At 34.9% G+C, this 22615-nt stretch overlaps 1 protein-coding gene across 1 annotated transcript in view; it reads right to left on the bottom strand.

Moving 5' to 3' along the window:
* The window catches only part of LOC150095247 (uncharacterized), a 60204-nt gene that overhangs the window by 7184 nt on the left and 30405 nt on the right, over positions 1-22615 (bottom strand). Inside the window, exons 2-3 of the mRNA XM_090410629.1 lie at positions 5099-5273; positions 4661-4802 (exon numbers count right to left, since the gene is read on the bottom strand). Coding sequence (XP_090266755.1) covers positions 4661-4802; positions 5099-5273 — 317 coding nt within the window. The remainder of the gene's footprint in view (positions 1-4660; positions 4803-5098; positions 5274-22615) is intronic.

The raw sequence follows: 22615 nt of genomic DNA, 5'->3' as shown, positions 1-22615 counted from the left end.
AACGGGATCTATGTAAGAGGCGAGTCCTGGATCAAAAGATGCTGTGGTCAGTTTCAATCCCGTGTTAAGTTAATCCAGACTTTTTAGGTTTGTTGTGAAGAATGGAGGATTGATGTTCTTGGATTCGTTTTTCAAGAGAACGTCCAGTCTGTCCAAAATAAGAGAGATCACAGTTGCACGGAATTTGATAAACTCCAGGAAGAGATAAAGTTGAGCGTTTGTCTTTAGGAGAAGGAAAATGAGAAGACAATTTGTTAATAGGTGAATACGTAGCTGTTAACTCATATTTCTTCAGAATTCTTGCGACAGGTTCTGAAATACCGGAGATATAAGGAATAGGCACTCGACGTATTGAATCTTTGTTGTTTAGTGGTAGCTTATAAGAATCGAGAAGATGTTGTGTACTCTTTTCGGAAAAGCCATTGAGTTTCATGTCTTGTTGGATAGTAGAAAGTTCTTTCTGTAGAAAATTAGAAGTAGAACAATTAGTTTTGGCTCTTCTGATGAGGCATTTTATAATTCCTGTTTTATGACATGGATGATGGGTTGATTGTTTAAGAATATAACGACCTATGAACGTTGGTTTCCTGTATACTGTAGTTTTAAGAGTATTGGAAGGTGACCGGATGAGGAGAACGTCTAAAAAAGATAACTGGTTGTTTTCTTCTATTTCCATAGTAAACTTTGTACGATGATATAAGGAATTGATACTGTTTAAAAAAGAAGGTAAAGAGTTTTTACTGTGTGGCCAAAGAGTAAAGATGCCATCTGTATATCTTATCCAAAATGGTCTTGGGAATGTACAGCAGGGTTTTTTCCCGCCAGTTTATCCGGGGTTTCTCATCCACCAATGAGGGAAAATAGATGAGAAGAGGACTTTTTCTAGATGTTCTAAATAAAAGTTGGCTAAAGCAGGAGAAAGAAGACCTCCCATGGCCGTTCCTTCTACTTGGTTGTAAAATTTGTTTTGACATAAGAAATATCCAGAATGCATTACGAAATCGAACAGTTTTATAATGTCTTCTGGAAAGATGTCAGCAAGTAATTTTAAAGTCTCCTTGAGAGGTATATTGGTATATAAAGATTCTATATCAAAGCTCTCACCATAAGATCTGTAGGTTGCAATGAGACATTTTTTTAATTTTTCTAAGAAATCTGAGGAGTTTTTTTAGAAAGGAACTAGAGTTGGTTATGTGAAATAATCAAACATTCATATAAGAAGCAAACAAAACATCAAATTTTCCAGGACTACAAAATTCAACAATAATTGTCATGGTCTCAAACTCGTTCACACAGTTTGCGTATCCATATGAACAAATATAAGTTTATAATAGATGAATAAATACGTAAATAAACCTTCACTGCATTTTTATCCCTCCCCCAAAAAAATAAATAAAATAATAAATAAAATAAATAGATAAATAAATAAATAAAAATAGTAAGACACACTTTTTAGTACTCGTATAAACAAACGAAGAAAAAAATCGGCTGGCTGTCGTTCCGTCATCATCAGAAGATAAGTGTGATTTATAACTGGCGTGGATAGATGTAAGTAACAGCAAAACACGAGATATGACACATGCACATTTGCCTACCCATTTTCATTAGCATGTATAGCGTTATGTCCACGCGGTTAGCCTAGTGGTTGTGCGCTTCGCAACCATATGCCTGAGGAAGGAGTGTCCTAGGTTCGATTCCCGTCGGCAACGTGAGGAGCTGAAGGATTTTCTTGTGCCATAGCCAAGTTAGCCGGTCTTGGGAATGTACAGCAGGGTTTTTTCCCACCAGTTTATCTGGGGTTTCTCATCCTCCAAGCAAGCAAATCGGCCCAGTGAACATACAGCCATAGGATACAGTACTGCAAGGAAGGTAATGGGAAACCACCTTGCTCATACTCACCTCCCTAGATGGTGGCATATAGAGCTACTACCCCTAAACAGCTGAAAGAATATAACCACCACAACAACATATATCATCACTCAATTTCTTTGAAAAAATTCTTAAACAAAATATTATGCCACCAAATAAAAACTATTGTAGTTGTTTGAATGGGATGGTGTACTATAATCAAACGTTCATATGAGAAGCAAACAAAACATTAAACATTGGACTACTACGGTATGGCAGTTGGTTTAGTTGAATGGAATCAATAGCGTAGCAAGTAAGGCTAATTGAGGCGAAGTGTATGATTGTCGTTAATTCTGTGTGTATGTTTCTGGCCCATTGATCTATTTTGAGGAATTAAATATTCAAGTTTCCAAAGAAATATGAGAGATGCGCCTTGCCATTTGGAGCAGGAGATCGGTTACCTCACCTTCAATTGAAAAGTCCTCACGTACCAGACGGATCTTTCAAGAGCCAAAGGGCAAATATCATGTGATCCTCACGAATGTACTATGGAGACGCAGTCGTGAAGGCAATAGTGGGTCACGTGTATTTTCTATTGGCACAGTTGTTCGTTGCATGTGATTGACACAAGATGGAAAATTGTGAATTTGTGAACCTTTTTTTTTTTCATTCCGTTATTCATTCACGTACGAGGCACTCAGCATAAAGAGAGTGGCAGATGATAGTACCTCTGGATAGTACACCATCTGTCCAAAAAGAAACCAAACATTTTTTGAAAATAGAAGAAAATAGTGGCACCACCTGTTGAATCTCTTTGTTGTCGAAAGCGGCAACCTTCATTAGTGTTGTGTCAACTGTTTATGACATTTGTTTCATTGGAAGCCGATTTATAGTGTTAAGAAGGACAGTGTGGTTTGACGAACGGTCGGAAAATGAGTTTCAAACAGAGAGCTGCGATTGACTTTTGTGTTAAACTTGGTAAAAGTTTTACCCAAACGCATCAAATGCTTCAAAAAGCATACGGTGATGAATGCTTATCCCGTACTCAAGTTTACGAGTGGTTTAAGCGATTTCAAAGTGGTCGTGAGACGCTTGAGGACGACGAAAAGCCAGGCCGTCCGAAAACAGGACTGAGCGAAGTTAACATCGAAAAAGTGCGTGATTTCATCAAAGAAAACCCGAAATCGCATCTCAGATTGATTGAAGATGAATTGGGGATTCCGAAATCAACTGCGCACAATATTTTGACCGAGAGTTTGGCCCTTCGTAAATTAATTCGCGATTTGTTCCCCACAAGTTGACCGACAACCAAAAAATGTATCGAATTGAACACTGGAAGGACCTCATTAAAACCACTCGTAAGGACTCAAACTTCCTTGAAACGATCGTTACTGGTGACGAAACGTGGTGTTTTGAGTACGAGCCCGAAACAAAGCTCCAGAGTGCTGAGTGGAGACCACCAGAAGAGGGGCATGCGAAAAAAAGTCGCTTGGAGAAGTGAAAAGTAAAGACAATGCTGATTTGTTTCTGCGATTCCAAGGGCATTATCCAGAAAGAATTCGTCCGCTTCGCCCATCGATCAATGGTGAGTTTCATCTCGAAGTTGTGAAGCGATGGATAGCGAGAATTCATCGCGTACGGCATGAATATCGTGACGACTGACCGTTCGTCAAAACACACTCACTCTTGGCACTATAACTCGGCTTGTAATGAAACAAATGTCATAAACAGTTGACACAACACTAATGAAGGGTGAAGCTTTCGACAACAAAAAAATACAACAGGTGGCGCCACTAGTTTCTTCTATTTTCGAAAAGTTCGGTTTCTTTTTGGTCAGAGGGTGTACTAGCATGACATCATTTGTCACCGAGGATAAACTTTTAGTTTGATATTTTACACTTGCTTACCAAAAAAGCGAGGTTATCAATTGTTACCAAGAAAAAAAAAAAAAAAAAGGTACGTCAGTTTATAAATATCATAGCACTCTTGGAAGCATCTTACTCTGAGTAGTTGGAGTACAAAGATGTGTAAAGCGATTCAGAGGATCACAAAATTTAATTTTCTACTCCCAAATGTACTGGAATACACATGAGTGTTATTTTTTTTTATTTCTGTGATCTTAAAAAGAGCTAAAATTCCCATTATTGCATGTCCCCAAGTCTCACGGATGTTAAGAGCTGGATTCGTATAATATCTGTGGGATGAACGTGTTGTTCACAACTCACGCGATTTAAAGCAGATGGATTTTCTGCTAGCAAAAAAGGGGTCTTAACTTCACGGCACTTGAAATATTGAAGTAGCATTTGGCTAAAGATTAAAGTCTTCAGTGTTTTGCCAAACCCAAGAGAATTTGGCTGAAGAATCTTAGCATGTTACTAAAGAATTCTTTAACATTTTGAGGACTTCTCTATACTCCCGCGAGCTTTAAAACAAGCCAACTGTTGTTGTTCTTCCGTAGTCATTTTGTTCCGAATTAAGAAAGCTCTGACTTCCTTGGTTCGCTAGAGCACGTCCAGGGTCAGAGATGAATGATTCTCGGTGGATTTACTGCAAGTGGAGAGAGAAAGGAAATTAATGAATCCATTAATGTACGCACACACACACACACATCTATATTTTAACGTGTATCAGCTAAATTTGTATTTTCTACAAAGCAAAGGAAAAGATCACAGAGAACCTTCAATAATGGAAAACGCAATTCACGCAGCAGCAGCGAAAGGAAGTTTAAGTTTAAACAACACCCTCGGGACGGTGTGCATGCCGACATGCATTGGTACGTTAAGTAGCACTACATGTTGTGTTCGTCTATTACCTCACGCCTCCGGTCGCACGAGATTCCGGCCGAACAATCAATCCTTCTTCTCTCAGCCTCTCTAAGATCATCCTTTCTTCTTGTCTGTCTTTCTCCTTTGGGCTCAGTTTTCGAGGACACGCTCTGCCTTGAACAAACAGCTCTGAAAGTAGCAATCGGTAAAAGTTAGCGGGTTCGCAGCGAGCACATTCGGCTCGTGCAGTTTTAAAGAGAACTCACAGTAATTATCTGTTAAAAAGAACTTCTTTACGATTACAGAGATCTTAATTTTGTTCTTCGAGAGCACTCTTAGAAAAGGACTACTTAATTAGGGTAGTCGTCAGTTAATTATTTACTTCGGGGTTATTATCGCGAGCGTGACTTTATGTTCTGTCGGACTAGTCAAATATATTATTTAAAAATAATAATAAAAATAAGGGATGGTTGTCTAACTCTTACCTAAGGTTTGATTGGGAATAAAATCTTGTTCTACGGTTTTCACTTTCTCGGGATCGGAGCGTTCGTGAACCACGTGCGAATAGTCCTCTTCGAGCTCGTAGATGCCAGAATCCCAGCTGTAGTTACTTTGCCCCGAGGAAGTCGAAATTGCTGACAGTCGACTGTCCGGAGAAGTCTGGAAAGAAAACAAACGTCTTTAATCATTGAATGTGTGTGTGTGTGTGTGCGCGTGTGCGTGCGTGCGTGCGTGCGTGCGTGTGTGTGTGTGTGCGTGCGCGCGTAAAGATAGATAGATAGAGAGAGAGAGAGACCGTAGCAAATGTGAAGTGCCCAACTGGGTCATTTTGTTGGATCCTTAACTTGATGACACTTCGGGAATATAAGCCATTAAACAATACCGATACTGATTTTCCCTTTCAGTCTTCTCCGACTGTAGATGACTTTGTACGCATTGCCCACAAGGTATTCCCGGTGAGATTTTTACAGGATAGTTTACCATTGCTCCCCCCCCCCCCCAATCAATTTTATCCGGGCTCGGAACCGGCATATGGCTGGGACGTATTCATGACTGTAGTCCATGTGCGTTCAGGAGGTCGGTTTGCCTGTTTGCGGGATTAAAACTCCCAGATAAACTGTGCCCACATATCCCCAAGCGGGCATTAAACAATATGAAAAATTAAATTATATAATTATTTAGTCCTAGTGGCTATGCGCTTCGCAACCATATGCTTGGGGAAGGAGTGTCCTGGGTTCGATTCCCGTTGACGACGTCAGGAGCCTAAGGATCTTTCTCAGACATAACCAAGTTAGCCAGTCCTGGGCATGAACAGCAGGGTTTTTCTCCCCAGTTTATCTGAGGGTTTTCCTCCGGCAAGCAGGCAAACCGGCCGAGTGAACACAACCATCTACAGACATAGGACACACCGGGAGGCACAGGGCTAGTCACCTTATCCTCGGGACGGATAAGCCCTTCTATTAATTACGTAAATTGTAGAGAAAATTTTCTTTCTCTTCCCCTCCCCATCCCCCAGAGAAATTTGGTGGCACCACTTTTCACGCGGTAGAACCCAGTGATGCCATAGAAACATTCCAAAAACCAGAAAGTTATTCCAGTGTGAATTAAAATGATTGGAAGATGGTTAACAGGAAGCTGGCCTAGCGTTAGCAGACCATAACTAATCAACGTTGCCCACTAAACTGCCTTAAAAGCTAAAAGTCTACGACGCATCTCGCTGCACACATGAATTATTGCTTGTTTTATTATCTGAATTGCTTTCTATTTTACTAATCAGCTAATTTAGTACTTGTACATAAATTATGTAATGCTTTCAACATAAGGGAGAGGACGTGTGGCAGATTGTCTTACAGAATAGAAAAAAAATTCAGTAGCGTTTTAAATAAATAAATAAAATAAAAAATAAATATTATATATATATATGTGTGTGTGTGTGCGTGTGCGTGCGTGTGTATTTGTCCTGTTCATGAAAGATTGTATATCACTTCCGTGGACAAACCGGAACTATCAGTTCCGGCCTGTCCTATTGAGAATTCTGAAATGCGATTTTTTATGTGGAGGTCTTGTGTCCAGAAGTCGCACGACTTTGGTCAAAGGATCATACATATAAAATATAGCATTTAGGAGACCACCATTCTGTGTGTTTACTTAACACAAAACTATACTGAAAAATATTAACTTTTCTATCCCTTATTTTTTTATATACGAGGTCGTTAGCATTTTTGATCCACACTCATACATTATATTATATGACGAGTGGACGCAAGCTAACTTCAGCCAATCCACATGCGCTCACACGCTACCAAATGTTTATATTATACAAAACGTTCATAGCGTAGTTCCCTTACCAACCGCGTGCCCAGATCCAAATCAATACTTTCTGGGAAACTATTGGAATAATAATAAGCAAGCACCTACCTCTACGGTAGCTAACAACGTCGTATATATAACGTGCACAAAGGAATACTAATCTCATCAAGATAAGACTTCGCCTTAGCCTAATACAAAGGAATGTATGAAGACAAGGAAATCTCGTAACCAGTGTAAACCTTCAACAAACTGATTCACCTATTAACTAAATTAGCAAATACTGATTGTTTGGATCGTAATAGGGATTAATTCTTTGGAGGCATCCATGAACTATTAGCAAGTCAAATAGTTGATCTTTCAAATAGTAGAAATAAAACTTCAGTCCTTTTATTAATGATTTGCTTTCAAGAAAATATTTATTTCGGTTGCATAGCAACCAAACCTATTTAAAAGAATGATATCGCAATCCCATGAGCTATTAATTGTGTAGAAATAATAGGAATGGACTTTTAATGCCTAAATAGCTATTTGTTTGAGATTCATTTGATAGCGCAATTATTTTCACATCATTCTTTCAATGTTTACAGAAATTACTGCGTTTTAACAATATAAAATGCTTAATTTTTATATGACTATTCATTAGATAAATGATTTTTAACTCTTCAAATAAAGCAAATAAATTCCGAAAGGCTTTTGTACATATAGACAAAGTAATTAACTGCCTTTTCTGTTTACTGTGCTCTTGCGTGAATATTTCCGCATTTAGTTTTTGCTGATAGCGCATTTCTGTTGAAAACATTGCTTTTCCAATATTCTCTATGCCTGCATTCTGAGCCCAAAGACGTTTCAGCTTTTAAATGTCTGGAATTCCCGAGATAACACAAGCGCGAGCCACGCATTTGACGTAATCAGCTTCATGTTTGAATAAGTGAAAACTAACAGTTGTCGTCTGCCTTTGAATTCAGCAAATATTTAATAAATAGTAACTGATAAAACAGCATTTTATTTGCTATTTCCTGTAAAGTTTTTCGAATTTTTTTTTTATTAGAGTGTTCTTAATTTATATAATATATAATGATAATTATTTTAATTTACGATAACAATTATTTGTGGTATTATAATCAGTTTTAATTAATTCCCGTCGCTATTTTCGTATTATAAAATAACGATTTTTTTATTTTTATTTTTATATAAATAAACGCAAACAAAATTCATAATTTTTATATAAATAAAAATCACGAATTTTGCATAACTGATTATTTGCGCTAACAATACCTGCAGGCTGGGTTCTGTCTATGGAATATTTTATAAGAAAATAAGGGTGGTTAGCGCTACTGTATGCTGACTACTAATGTTTATATTGGAAAATTTATTCAAAGATGTTTACTTTTATTTTATTTTTTATTATTTTTTATTTATTTATTTATTTTTTTTTTGTCCCTGATATTTGTTTTAAAATCCTCCACCACCATAAATGAGGTTACTCTTGGATATCAGTGATTTTAATTGCTCCCTCAAGATAATGTCATAAACATAATCCAGCAAATTCAATCTCCTTACATTTTCTTGATCTCGCAAACTAAAAAAAGAAGCTTATTAAATAAATAAACAGTTAATCATCAATATTTCGAAATCCAGTTACGGAGACATTCTCAATTTTAGTGTGATGACAATGCCGTCACAAAGGGCTGTCAGAAAGAATGAAAATTATTCAAGCCGGTGCCTAAATATCCCGGCTGTGCCTTCTGAGTGTGATCAAGAGTCGCTGGTTTTGTTGGTGTTTTTGGAGAAAGACACTACAGACGTAATAATATTTTTATTTTTGGCAGAATTTCGTCCTTTAAGAAAGGATTTAAGATGCGTTCGAATTCTTATTGCAGTAGAATGTCATTGGGGTAAACAGCCCTGGCTCCGTGTGTCTTAGTGTTTTTATATGTCATTTTCCTATACAAGATGATGACATAATTAAGACTGTATTTCTTACTACTCTTTATCACCAGTTGACACATAGGTGGTATTTATCACGTAGGTGGCGTCCAACAGGAAGGTAGAACCGTTTGGGAGTTTGATGACTAAAATAGCGCAAGCAGTAGTTATTTCCGTTTTTTATTGTGCATTTTATCGCGGGGTTTAAGACGCTTAAGTGCATTAACATGTACTGGGTCATGTGCCAAACAGCGAATATGTTGGATACGTAAAGCAATAAGGGTTTAAACTCTATGAAAGAGCGAAAGAGTCAGCAGTGAGAGGCATAAAAAAAGTCTCATTACCTTGAACCCTTCATCGGATTGATATTTTCTGAAAATTATTTTTAATTCTGAAAATAAAAGAAATTCATTGAATTGTCCTTCACTTCATGGAGAATGCGAACCAATTAAAGATTATTTCAGTCCGGGAATGATACGATGTATGGGAGAGACAATACAGAGTCGGAAGTACATATGAATGTCACACACAAACCCATGGAAAACATGGCCTTTGTAAAGGACCATTGTTTACTAGTATGTACGCCCTCTGTCCAAAAAGAAACCGAACTTTTCGAAAACAGAAGAAACTAGTGGCGCCACCTGTTGTATCTTTTTGTTGTCGAATGCGGCAACCTTCATTAGTGTTGTGCCAACTGTTTATAACATTATCGCAGCTCTCTGTTTGAAACTCATTTTCCGACCGTTCGTCAAAACACATTGTCACTCTTGGCAATATAACTCGGCTTCTAATGAAACAAATGTGATAAACAGTTGACACAACACTAATGAAGGTTGCCACTTTCGACAACAAAAAGATACAACAGGTGGCGTCACTAGTTTCTTCTATTTTCTGAGAGTTCGGTTTCTTTTTGGACAGAGGGTGTATTGTGCAGTAGAAATGCTAAACACGGCTCCAGGCTCAATTGTTGTGATAATAATTGGTGTATTATGATTGCCCTCAATTATTCCTTATTATTAGGCAAGTTTCGTATTAGATTCATGTTGTCCGTCCATAACCTCCGATTTCGGATCATTTGTAGAGGGAAAATTAAGGAAAAGAACGTTCATATATTTACAGATGCGAAATAATTGCAGATAATGACAAAAGTTTCGTAATAAAGTTCCAGAAACACTGAAAATATATTCCATTTTTGCACTCGTGTAGTGTGGAACCAACGACTAGTTTAATAATGAAAGCCAATGTATTGCAAATTTCCCACTCAACATAAGCGTTTGAGTTAAATCCACTCATAATTGTTTATATAAAAACACGCTGGAAAATGTTTCAGAAATGAATTTGCGATTGTTGATATTTCCATTATTTTCGGGTAAATCAGAAGACATATTTTCAGTGGCAAATTGATGTTATTCAAAGAGCACTACTGAGTGGTGATACTTGATAAAAAATTCCTAGTGTATCAAAAAATATGGCGCATTTACGACACTTCATCGGTTTTTGGTTTCTGTCCTTGAGACGTTTAATTTTATCATTAAAAATTGAAACCAAAATTGAAAGGCGTGCTTATTAATAAAAGATTACTAAATGATTTCTGCATTTTATTAATAATACATTTTTCAGACAATTTTATTGCAGGTGAATCAGTTGACATATTTCTATCAAAATAGTCTTAATAAAAAACAAGAATTCGGAAATAAATTACAAATCGATCAGATGATATTTTTTTATCATTTAGTTTAATAAATCACCACGAGAGGAGCTCTTGCAACAGTACTGTCTAACATCGTAATAAATGAAAAATGCGTATTTCAATAAAGTTATTTTCCTTCAAAGTTCATGTATTAAAAGGGGTATGCATGTACTGAAAGCTTGGAAATTGCTGGGTTCAGTGGCGGCTCGTGCATAAGCACTGCGGAACTGCAGCGTCCCCAATTTTTCTCGATATATATTTATTAATTTATTTATAGTTGCTTGTAATATTTAATTTTATCATCAACAATCCTATACAATTCTCTTATTTTGTATAACAAATAACAAAAATCCATCTTGTAGCACTTAGGAGGGCGCTAGCGGCACTGTGTTTACCACAGTGTCATATTGCTACGCGCGCAAGCATATGCATGTCATAGTGAGATGCTAGCGATTAGTGTAATGGGCACTGTCCGTCGCGCAGTTCCACTGTTGTTTATATGCAGTTGACGCCAGTAGTAGAGTGTTCGTAGTGCTTATCGTGTTTACTGCGTCTCTTTAAATATTTGGACATTACAATTAAAGACATAACATTTGTTATAATTTTTATTTTAGAACATTATTGGGGTTATGATAATGGATTTTATTTTAAAGTAATTTTTAATTATACCAAACTGTATAATTTTATCGATAATAAACAATATTTTTTCATGTTTAATTTTTTTTTAATTTTTTCCATAATTTTGATATTTTATCCAAACACGTATACACTGTACTTACAGTGTGTATGTATATTTCGAAAGTTGCAGCTCCCACATGATTTCAAGCCACGAGCTTCCACTGGCTGGTTTAGAATAGTAATTAAAGTTATCAGTGTTTATAGGTCTGTGTGCCGGCGTTATTCATATTTTCCTTTAAATAGATATTGTTTTCTTTGGGTATCACAAGTTTATGATGTGCGTAAAAAATTTTCTCGTGTGTTAACAATCAGAGATTTTGAGTCCTGAAGACAAGTCATGAAAAACGAATGGCAATTCCATAGATGGATCGTCTTCTTTGGAATATAAGACCAATTATATTCCAAATATAAGACCAATATTATAAAGCAATCCCCTTGTTATGGGGATTGCTTTACAAGACGTGCTTAACAAAGGAAGATTGCTACATTTCTTACAGGTAATCCGGAGGGAATGGCCATTAAAATATTGTTGTTGTTGTTATGCCTAATATGACAACTTATGTTAATTTAAAAACTGAGAAGGGTGCAGTGCATCCATCATTACAAAAGTAGGCAGTGCGAGCATCAGCTAAACATTTTGCATACATGAGACCGACTGTCAGTTGGTAGGAAGGACATCTGTTTTGTTTTTTAACGGCAGTCTTTCCCCACAGATGACAGTTGACCACAGATATTGTACAAGAGGATGGCGGCAGCAGTGGTAGATAAGGAAATTGCTAACGTGACTTCGAAGCTGGATTGAGAACCAGTAACTACATAGTTGCTATTGTTACAAGTTTTGAACAGTACAGGAATTTCAGATGCAAGAACAATGTCTGTGAAAGCATCTTAGTAAATGTACATAGGAGAAACTTAGAACATCGATAGAATTTACGTCAACGATATGAATGGTAGCACTAACCAAATTGATTCTGCTGAACGTAACATAAGAATTTCAAGGAAGCTTTCAGCCATCTCGTAAAAATGGGAATAATGTTCTATTCAAGTGGATCGTGAACTTGTACGGGATAAATAGCTGTCGGTCGGTTAAGAAGGGGAAGATCTGGAGGAGGAAGGAGAGGTGTAGCTTTTTCCAATGCTGCCGAACCAGCTATAAATGTATAGTTGGAGAGAAAGGTAGTGTAACATATAATCTCTAAGTATGCAACCAAGTAGCGTACTTAAAGTTGGAATTATTTATGTTGGTTTAAGATAGATGTCACATAATGTTTCTATGGCAACAAGTTACATAATAGAACCATACTTGGGTCTGTAGTATAGTGATCAGCACTACTTCCAAAATTTTTATATTTGTGAACGATTTAGCGACATCAATGCACCCAGACAACCCTTTCGATCGGCTGGCGTATTACAAGAGTAATTCTAAGATATCTTTGAATTTTCCCAGGGTGACACACATCCGTTATTCTCGTCATGTTTTGTCTTTGGTTGTCTACAGATGGTTGTTCTAATTTTCAAATACATTTTGTGGTATTTCTTTCCTGTGAAAGGGTGGGAATTTTTAGAGTAGAGTCGTGGTGGCGACAGTTTAGACTTTTCTGAATAATTAAATTATATGCTGGTGTCCCTCAAACACACACACACACACACACACACACACACACACACACACACACACACACACACACACACACACACACACATTAGACATGAAAAGTCGCTAATGTATCCATGTTGATACTCTAATATATACCCTATGATTATTCTTATGGAAAAAAAATTCTACTCAGTATTAGAATTATGCTTACCAAAAGATATGACCAGTGATTATTGAAATTACAATTATCAATTGTCATGTTTAAGTTTAAAAAAAATTAACTTCCATTTCATTCCAGAATGGGAACATCCTGGTACTATCTAGGTTTTCTGAATATTCCTAATTGTTGATTTTTAACATATATTCACAGCACAGAACACAAACACAAGAAATGCAGTTGACTTTTTCATTATTGGTTACTGGGGCTAACATATATTCACAGAACAAAAACACACAAAACATAGGAGTTGAAAGATATTTCTGTAAATAACCAGAAAAGCTAGTTGACTACTTAATTCAGATTACTATCCGATTGGTATTGAATCTTTCCCACAGTTGCTCATGCTATGTTTTCCCAAGCTTGGTGGGAAAGTCTGTGCGTCATTTTGTTTATGGTAAGTGTTATTTCCGGTTTTGAATTCCAAGTGCTGTTAGAGTATGGAATTCTGACAAGTAAATTTTTTTTTTTTTCAAATTGACTGGTTATTTGCTCTATTTTATTTTCAAAATTCATTTAACTACATATTCTAATAGAAGAACTGAGCAAAATTAATAAATAAATAAAATGTATGTGAATTTATTTTCCAACACTGTTGAATTCTCACTAAGCCTTATCTTAAAGATATCCCTCTTATCTGGTCGCCAAATTGTTGTATGCAGGTGAGAAATCGTGTGTTTAGTTTGGAACTCTTGGTTCCCATGGGAAATTATTGTTGTGGTAAATTAAGGCTTACATTTATTTTTTTAAACCAATATTGACTATTAATTTTACCTTCAATTCCTTGTACTCATAACCTATCCCTGTAACTGGAATTTATTTATTTTATTTATTTTTTCTTCAGCATTAGTAATTTTAAGTAATGGATATGAGATAAACAAGGTTTTGAACTCGCCGTAGCGTTTTCTTTCAGAAACTTCTTTTACCAGCACAACAAATAAATACTTATTTCTTATTATTTCAAATGAATATTAGCTCTGTAATATATACTTTGTTAATTTCTATGTTACCTTTTATTTGACTGTGATATTATTAGCAAATTGTATTTACTGAATCTAACATACAGAAATTAATAAAGTGAAAAAGACAGTATTTTTTTCTTATTATTCTTGTGATTTAACATTTGCGCTGATGTCCATAGTGTATGATTTGCCACTGGTGCTTACGTGTAATTCATGTGATTTTTCTCCGTGTGACATTCAAAACAAGTTGAACTGGTTTTTACATAGTTCAACTATGTAAAACTCATTTCCGTCAGTCCCAATTGACTGTTGTCCTCTCAGCCTGACATTTATTTCACAGTGGGGATATTTACATATATATTTCAACACAATTATTATATTAGATATTCTTTTCAATACAAATAAATAATTATTTATTCTTATTTCAAATGAAAATTAGCTCAGAAAGAAAGAAAGAAAAATTGTAAAGCAAAAATTTTTACTCTCAAATAAATATTTATGATCACAGCAAACAAGAAATTCATCAGCTTTTTCAAAGTTTTGAAATTCATGCACATAATTTTACTTAATTTTATCATTTGGTATCATTTAAACGAAGAACGAGTCTGCTATTAAGTTCGTTAATGTTTTTTTATTTTTCTCTTCCAATCGCTAGTATTTTTCGAGATATGCATGCTGATTCACTTGTTATCTGCATGCTACGATACTTTATTATTTTTTTTGTCTTTTCAGGTGAAATATTCTCCACTAAAATTCTGCCTATTAATTTAATACCCATTTCCTTTTGCTTCTAAAAGTTGACACAGTTTCACTGAGTGGATTTTCATAAAAAAATAAATAGATCTCTGCTTAATTTGTGGCATGAAATTTCACAAGGAAAAAAAATGTTATGGTCTTACTTAAATTTGTATAATACATCAACGATACCAAATTTCTTCATTTAAATTTACACATTTAATTTGAACGAAGTATTATTTACAAATTGTACTTACTGAATCTCAAATACAGAAAATAAATAAAGTGAAAAATACAATCCATTTCCCCCCTTAATCTTCTTATTGTTAAATTTGCGCTGTTGTTCAAAGGTTCTTCCTATGCTTGTGGAATTTTCATCATGTGATTTTTGACAATGTGATTTTCATCTGAAAGTTAATTTTCATTTGGTGATCATTGAGAATTTATTACTGTTGTAAAATTAAGGGTTGCGTATTTATTTTTTTAAGCAAATGCATATACTTCTGAGAATTATTAAAAGCACAGAATCTTTCGTTATGTTTCCAAAAGCATTTAAAAGTACACGTTATGTTTTCACGTTTTGGGCATCCAATTTCATTTAAATCAAGAACAGGCCTCCCTATTAACCTCGTTAATGTTTTGATTTTTCTCTTCCTTTGTGAGTAATATTTGATATTTGCATGTTGATTCTATCATCCAATTTCTTACTTTGTCCAGAGATAGTGAACCAATTTCCCACTTCAGCTGATGGTTATATTTTATTCACCAAGAATTCTGTTTTTTAACTCTTTCAGGTAATTCTTTCCAACTACAAGGTGATTTTGTCAATGCATATCTTACACTAATTCCATCAGAGATACAAATTTCTTTAGGAAATAAATTTGAAGTTTTATTTAAAAGAAATTGACAATCAATTATCCCAATGATAACCGAAAATTCATATTTTTCACCCACTGTATATTTTGCATATTCGTTTTCCTTCATTCTTCTTCTTCTTCTAAGATTGTTTCATATGGCACCACAAATAAATAGTTATTTATTATTATTATTATTATTATTATTATTATTATTATTATTATTATTATTATTATTATTTCATTGATTATTAGTCAAGTCTTATATTTTATGTTAACTTTCTGTTACAAAATTCTAAACAATTAGAACTTTTCAGAAAGAAACTTTCAAAGAATCTTATGGCTCACCCATTATTTTTACATTACCAAACACAAAACACCACAACACAAAACAGCAGCTGCAGTTCATGAACAATTACCTTAAGACCAAAGTCACCCTACTCTATGGTTTTTTCTTATAGTACTGTTTACACTTACCATCCCCTACCCTGACTGTTCCTTCAAAAATGAACCTTTTGCACAGATGACTCAACGACATGTTTTCACATGCTGTTGGATATACTGTTGGTGTGTTTTTATCTTACTTTGTGTGGGGAAAGGTAAAATTTGTATATGTGTTATCTGGAGAGTAAAAACATTTTTTCTATACCAAACTTTAAGAGTTTAAGTTACATTTTTGGCTTAATTATCTGCTGTCTCTCTGTAAGGCAACCAAATTCTAACAGATCGGATTTCCGCTTATGTGAACGAATTGTTTTCAGATAACTCAAACAATGTCAATAGGTAGCATTAGACAATTTCTAAAATAATCAACATATGGATATCAGTTTCAACACTTTTTTCCCTGTTCCTGGCATTAATTTCACAGTAGTAATTTTTTTACAATAATTAAACAGAATGCATTAAGGTATAAAGTTATGGATTTAAATATGAAATTCTGATCAGAATAACTGAGTAAAAAATTCACTCTTGAAAAACAACAACTAAAGCACACATCTTTGTTCATTTAATTACAAATGCATATTTTATTTTGCTGAAATACTATTTACTAGTATATTCACTGAGAAAAATCAAAAATGTAATTACCTAAAAATATTTCACAAGATTTAGTTTACACTCTTAACATTTTCCAAAGAGTTCAACTAATAAAATTTTTGTTACTCACTGTTTCTTGGTTACATTACATCAAAATAGCTGGTCATTTAAAGAGTTTTTAAATCAGATACCATGGTAAGCACAGATCCATACATTTGATATTGTGTCAGTCTGGAAATGACACTATGTCTCCCTAAACATTCTGTGTATTCTTTTGTCACCAAATATACACAAACAGTTTTCGTAAAATGTTTGTAAATGTCCCAAAAATAAGGAATCTTTATCGAATTGGATAAAATCTTGAAAGTCTAATTTTGCCATTGATGAATTTAAATGATTAGTGATAATTTTCCCCATGATACAGCCAGATGGTAATTCAGTTTCCAAAAATAGTAAATGATTATCAATGTCATACACTTTTGGTGAAAATCTCTCAGCTTCTTCACAACTAATAGAAAATACTTTACTTCCATCAGCTCCTGTATCATCAAGTATTAGTTCCCCATCTTAACATTTCAGAATATAATACTGCATTCTTTTCCCTCCAAAGTTATCAGTATCAGTTGGAGGTGACATCACTAAAAGATATCCACAAATTATGAGCTCGCTCATCTCCATTAGCCTGAGCAGGCATCTTCTGGAGGATAGGGGAAGAATAGGTGAATGATGAGGTTAGGAGGTGGGGTGGGGAGCATTGCATGGAAGACCTATTGACTACCTTTTCACTTCCACCATCTAATGCTATTTTTTTCCCATCCCAACAATTTCGGGCATAAGAGTGAGAGAACTAGTTACATGGTCTAACATCAAAAACACTTTCTGAGGATAAAATACTTAACATAATAAGGACAAATAATATAGAATACCCTTTGAGCCATAGAGATAAGATTTTCCCTATGATGTCTCAAAGTAAGATAATCTCACATCAACATCATATCCAAGAGCATGTAGAAACATGTCCATGAATCATCTGCATGAAAGTTTCATTTTGGAAAGAATGGTCAGGGTTAAGAGCCAGGTAAACAGCACTATAAGGAAAAACAAATGAGTCAAGTGTCTTGGCAGTTATGGGAATTCGTTTAATCCAATGCAGGTATCGTATTGTGTTGTAGTGATTGGTATCCAGGAAAGTAAAGTAAAATAATGGGTGAGCCACAAAAGTCATTAAAATTTTCTTTCTTCAGGAAAATAGCACAAAACAAAACTCTTCACATAGCTCTAAAAGGATGCAAGCTGATTATTACTTTAGAAGACACGTACATTGTGATGTTTTTATCCAAGACCACTTGGGATACGTTATGCAGGAAGTGGACTGATATCCTCAGCTACTTGCAAAGAAGAGTTGACTACGAAATGGACCTCGGTGAGTGTGATATTCTGAAATGCCAAGATGGGTAACTAATACTTGATTATACAGGAGCTGATGAAAGTAAACTGTTTTCTATTAGTTGTGAAAAAGCTGAGAGATTTTCTACAAAAATGCATGACATTGATAATCATTTACTATTTTTGGAAACTGAATTACCATCTGGCTGTATCATGGGGAAAATTATCACTAATCATTTAAATTCATCAATGGCAAAATTAGACTTTCAAGATTTTATCCAATTCGATAAAGATTCCTTATTTTTGGGACATTTACAAACATTTTACGAAAACTGTTTGTGTATATTTGGTGACAAAAGAATACACAGAATGTTTAGGGAGACATAGTGTCATTTCCTGACTGACACAATATCAAATGTATGGATCTGTGCTTACCATGGTATCTGATTTAAAAACTCTTTAAATGACCAGCTATTTTGATGTAATGTAACCAAGAAACAGTGAGTAACAAAAATTTTATTAGTTGAACTCTTTGGAAAATGTTAAGAGTGTAAACTAAATCTTGTGAAATATTTTTAGGTAATTACATTTTTGATTTTTCTCAGTGAATATACTAGTAAATAGTATTTCAGCAAAATAAAATATGCATTTGTAATTAAATGAACAAAGATGTGTGCTTTAGTTGTTGTTTTTCAAGAGTGAATTTTTTACTCAGTTATTCTGATCAGAATTTCATATTTAAATCCATAACTTTATACCTTAATGCATTCTGTTTAATTATTGTAAAAAAATTACTACTGTGAAATTAATGCCAGGAACAGGGAAAAAAGTGTTGAAACTGATATCCATATGTTGATTATTTTAGAAATTGTCTAATGCTACCTATTGACATTGTTTGAGTTATCTGAAAACAATTCGTTCACATAAGCGGAAATCCGATCTGTTAGAATTTGGTTGCCTTACAGAGAGACAGCAGATAATTAAGCCAAAAATGTAACTTAAACTCTTAAAGTTTGGTATAGAAAAAATGTTTTTACTCTCCAGATAACACATATACAAATTTTACCTTTCGCCACACAAAGTAAGATAAAAACACACCAACAGTATATCCAACAGCATGCGAAGACATGTTGTTCAGTCATCTGCACAAAAGGTTCATTTTTGAAGGAACAGTCAGGGTAGGGGATGGTAAGTGTAAACAGTACTATAAGAAAAAACCATAGAGTAGAGTGACTTTGGTCTTAAGGTAATCGTTCATGAACTGCAGCTGCTGTTTTGTGTTGTGGTGTTTTGTGTTTGGTAATGTAAAAATAATGGGTGAGCCATAAAATTCTTTGAAAGTTTCTTTCTGAAAAATTCTAATTGTTCAGAGTTTTGTAACAGAAAGTTAACATAAAATATAAGACTTGACTAATAATCAATGGAATAATAATAATAATAATAATAATAATAATAATAAATAACTATTTATTTGTGGTGCCATATGAAACAATCTTAGAAGAAGAAGAAGAATGAAGGAAAACCAATATGCAAAATCTACAGTGGGTGAAAAATATGAATTTTCGGTTATCATTGAGATAATTGATTGCCAATTTCTTTTAAATTAGACTTCAAATTTATTTCCTAAAGAAATTTGTATCTCTGATGAAATTATTGTAAGATATGCATTGACGAAATCACCTTGTAGTTGGAAAGAATTACCTGAAAGAGTTAAAAAACAGAATTCTTGGTTAATAAAATATAACCATCAGCTGAAGTGGGAAATTGGTTCACTATCTCTGGACAAAGTAAGAAATTGGATGATAGAATCAACGTGCAAATATCAAATATTACTCCCCAAAGGAAGAGAAAAATCAAAACATTAACGAGGTTAATAGGGAGGCCTGTTCTTGATTTCAATGAAATTGGATGCCCAAAACGTGAAAACACAATGTGTACTTTTAAATGCTTTTGGAAACATAATGAAAGATTTTGTGCTGTTAATAATTCTCAGAAGTATACGTATTGGTTTCAGAAAAATAAATATGCAACCCTTAATTTTACAACAGTAATAAATTCTCAATGAGCACCTAATGAAAATTAACTTTCAGATGAGAGTCATATTGTCAAAAACCACATGAAATAACTATTTATTTGTTGTGCTTGCAAAAGAAGATTCTAAAATAAAACTCTATGGTGAGTTCAAAACCTTGTTTGTCGCATATCCGTTACTTAAAATTACTAATGCTGAAGAAAAAATAAATAAAATAAATAAATTCCAGTTACAGGGATAGGTTATGAGTACAAGGAATCGAAGGTAATATTAATAGTCATATTGGTTTTTAGAAAAATAAATGTAAGCATTAATTTACTACAGCAATAATTTCCCATGGGAACCAAGAGTTCCAAACTAAACACACGATTTCTCACCTGCATACAACAATTTGGCGACCAGATAAGAGGGATATCTTTAAGATAAGGCTTAGTGAGAATTCAACAGTGTTGGAAAATAAATTCACATACATTTTATTTATTTATTAATTTTGCTCAGTTCTTCTATTAGAATATGTAGTTAAATGAATTTTGAAAATAAAATAGAGCAAATAACCAGTCAATTTGAAAAAAAAAAAATTTACTTGTCAGAATTCCATACTCTAACAGCACTTGGAATTCAAAACCGGAAATAACACTTACCATAAACAAAATGACGCACAGACTTTCCCACCAAGCTTGGGAAAACATAGCATGAGCAACTGTGGGAAAGATTCAATACCAATCGGATAGTAATCTGAATTAAGTAGTCAACTAGCTTTTCTGGTTATTTACAGAAATATCTTTCAACTCCTATGTTTTGTGTGTTTTTGTGCTGTGAAAATATGTTAGCCACAGTAACCAATAATGAAAAAGTCAACTGCATTTCTTGTGTTTGTGTTCTGTGCTGTGAATATATGTTAAAAATCAACAATTAGGAATATTCAGAAAACCTAGATAGTACCAAGATGTTCCCATTCTGGAAAGAAATGGAAGTTACTTTGTTTTTAACTTAAACATGACAATTGATAATTGTAATTTCAATAATCACTGGTCATATCTTTTGGTAAGCATAATTCTAATACTGAGTAGAATTTTTTTTCCATAATATGGATAACCAAAGACAAAACATGACGACAATAACGGATGCATGTCACCCTGGGAAAATTCCAAGATATCTTATCTCAAAAACATCACCCACAATTCCATAGTCAAAACAAATCACCATTGGGATATCACAGTGAGACATATGTTTCCCAGAAATTTACAAACACAAAACGTCACGATTCCATATGTCTAAACATCACCCACAATGATTTAAGCTTAACCAAACAAACCACATGATGTCCGTGACAGATTAGGGCCCCCAGCGAAATTCCAAACATTCCAGAAGTTATCTTTTCACTATCAATCACCCATAATGCCATATGCAAACCATTTATTTATCTACAAATCATAACAATACACATCCAAGACACAGACGTCGCTTCCCCCCATTCACCCTACCCCTATTTTGTTCATAGTGTCCCGCCAATCACGACACGAATCCTTATTCACCAATATCTTCCTTTTCTATTCAAAACAATAACGTCACTTATTTACAACTAACAAATGATGTCACTCATCTACATCCGATAATAACAAACATCCACGTCACAATTCCTTATCTTATCTTGATCTTGATCTGGTCAGACGATTCCTTATCAACTAATATATCTTCCTTTCCATTCAAAACAATAACGTCACTTATTTACACCTAACAAATCTTCTTCTTCTGCAGCTGCTCCCACTTAAGTGAGGTGACTGCTGATGATGAGTCTCCTCCACATCCTCCTCTTCTTGGGCTGTCACCACATCCAAGTTCTTCATCTTCAAGTCCTCTTCTACCAGCTCAATCCATCTCTTCTTTGGCCGCTCACGCTTTCGCCTTCCTTGCACATCCATCTGCATGACCCTTCTTCCCACATATTCGTCCACCCTCCTCATCACATGACCAAACCATCTCAATCTTGCCTCCTGTATCTTCGCTCCTAAGTTCGTAACTTTCACCATTCCCCTGACACAATCATTTCTCAGACGATCCTTTCTGGTCACACTGCACATCCACCTAAGCATTTTCATCTCTGCTACTTCCATCCTGCTGATGTTATTTTTCCTCAGGACCACAGTTTCTATAGTATACGTCATAGCTGGCCTCACTACTGTCCTATAGATTTTGCCTTTCAGATTGATCGGCACCCTCTTATCGCATAACACTCCAGCCATCTCCCTCCAGTTCCTCCAACCTGCTTGTATCCTGTATTCCACTTCCTTCTCAGCTCCTCCATCTTCTTCCACTGTTGAACCTAAGTATCTAAAGTCTCTCACCTTCCTGATGACATTTCCTTCCAGCTCCAGATCTGTATCCTGGCCGCCACCGTCCACTGCGCAACACATATACTCTGTCTTACTTCTGCTGAGTCTCATACCTCTCTCTTCCAGTACTTTTCTCCATCTTTCCCGTTTAGTTCCCGCTTCTTCTCTTGAATCTGCACACAGCAAGATGTCATTTGCATACAACATTGTCCAAGGTGCATCTTCTCTCACCTCCTCCGTCTCCACC

This window comes from Typopeltis vanoorti, chromosome 20 (genome assembly GCF_054136105.1).
Source record: "Typopeltis vanoorti isolate ZY-2024b chromosome 20, IOZ_Tvanoo_1.0, whole genome shotgun sequence".
Taxonomy (NCBI): domain Eukaryota; kingdom Metazoa; phylum Arthropoda; class Arachnida; order Uropygi; family Thelyphonidae; genus Typopeltis; species Typopeltis vanoorti.
Note: the sequence above shows the minus strand (reverse complement) of the source record. Positions and strands in the feature narration are given on the sequence as shown.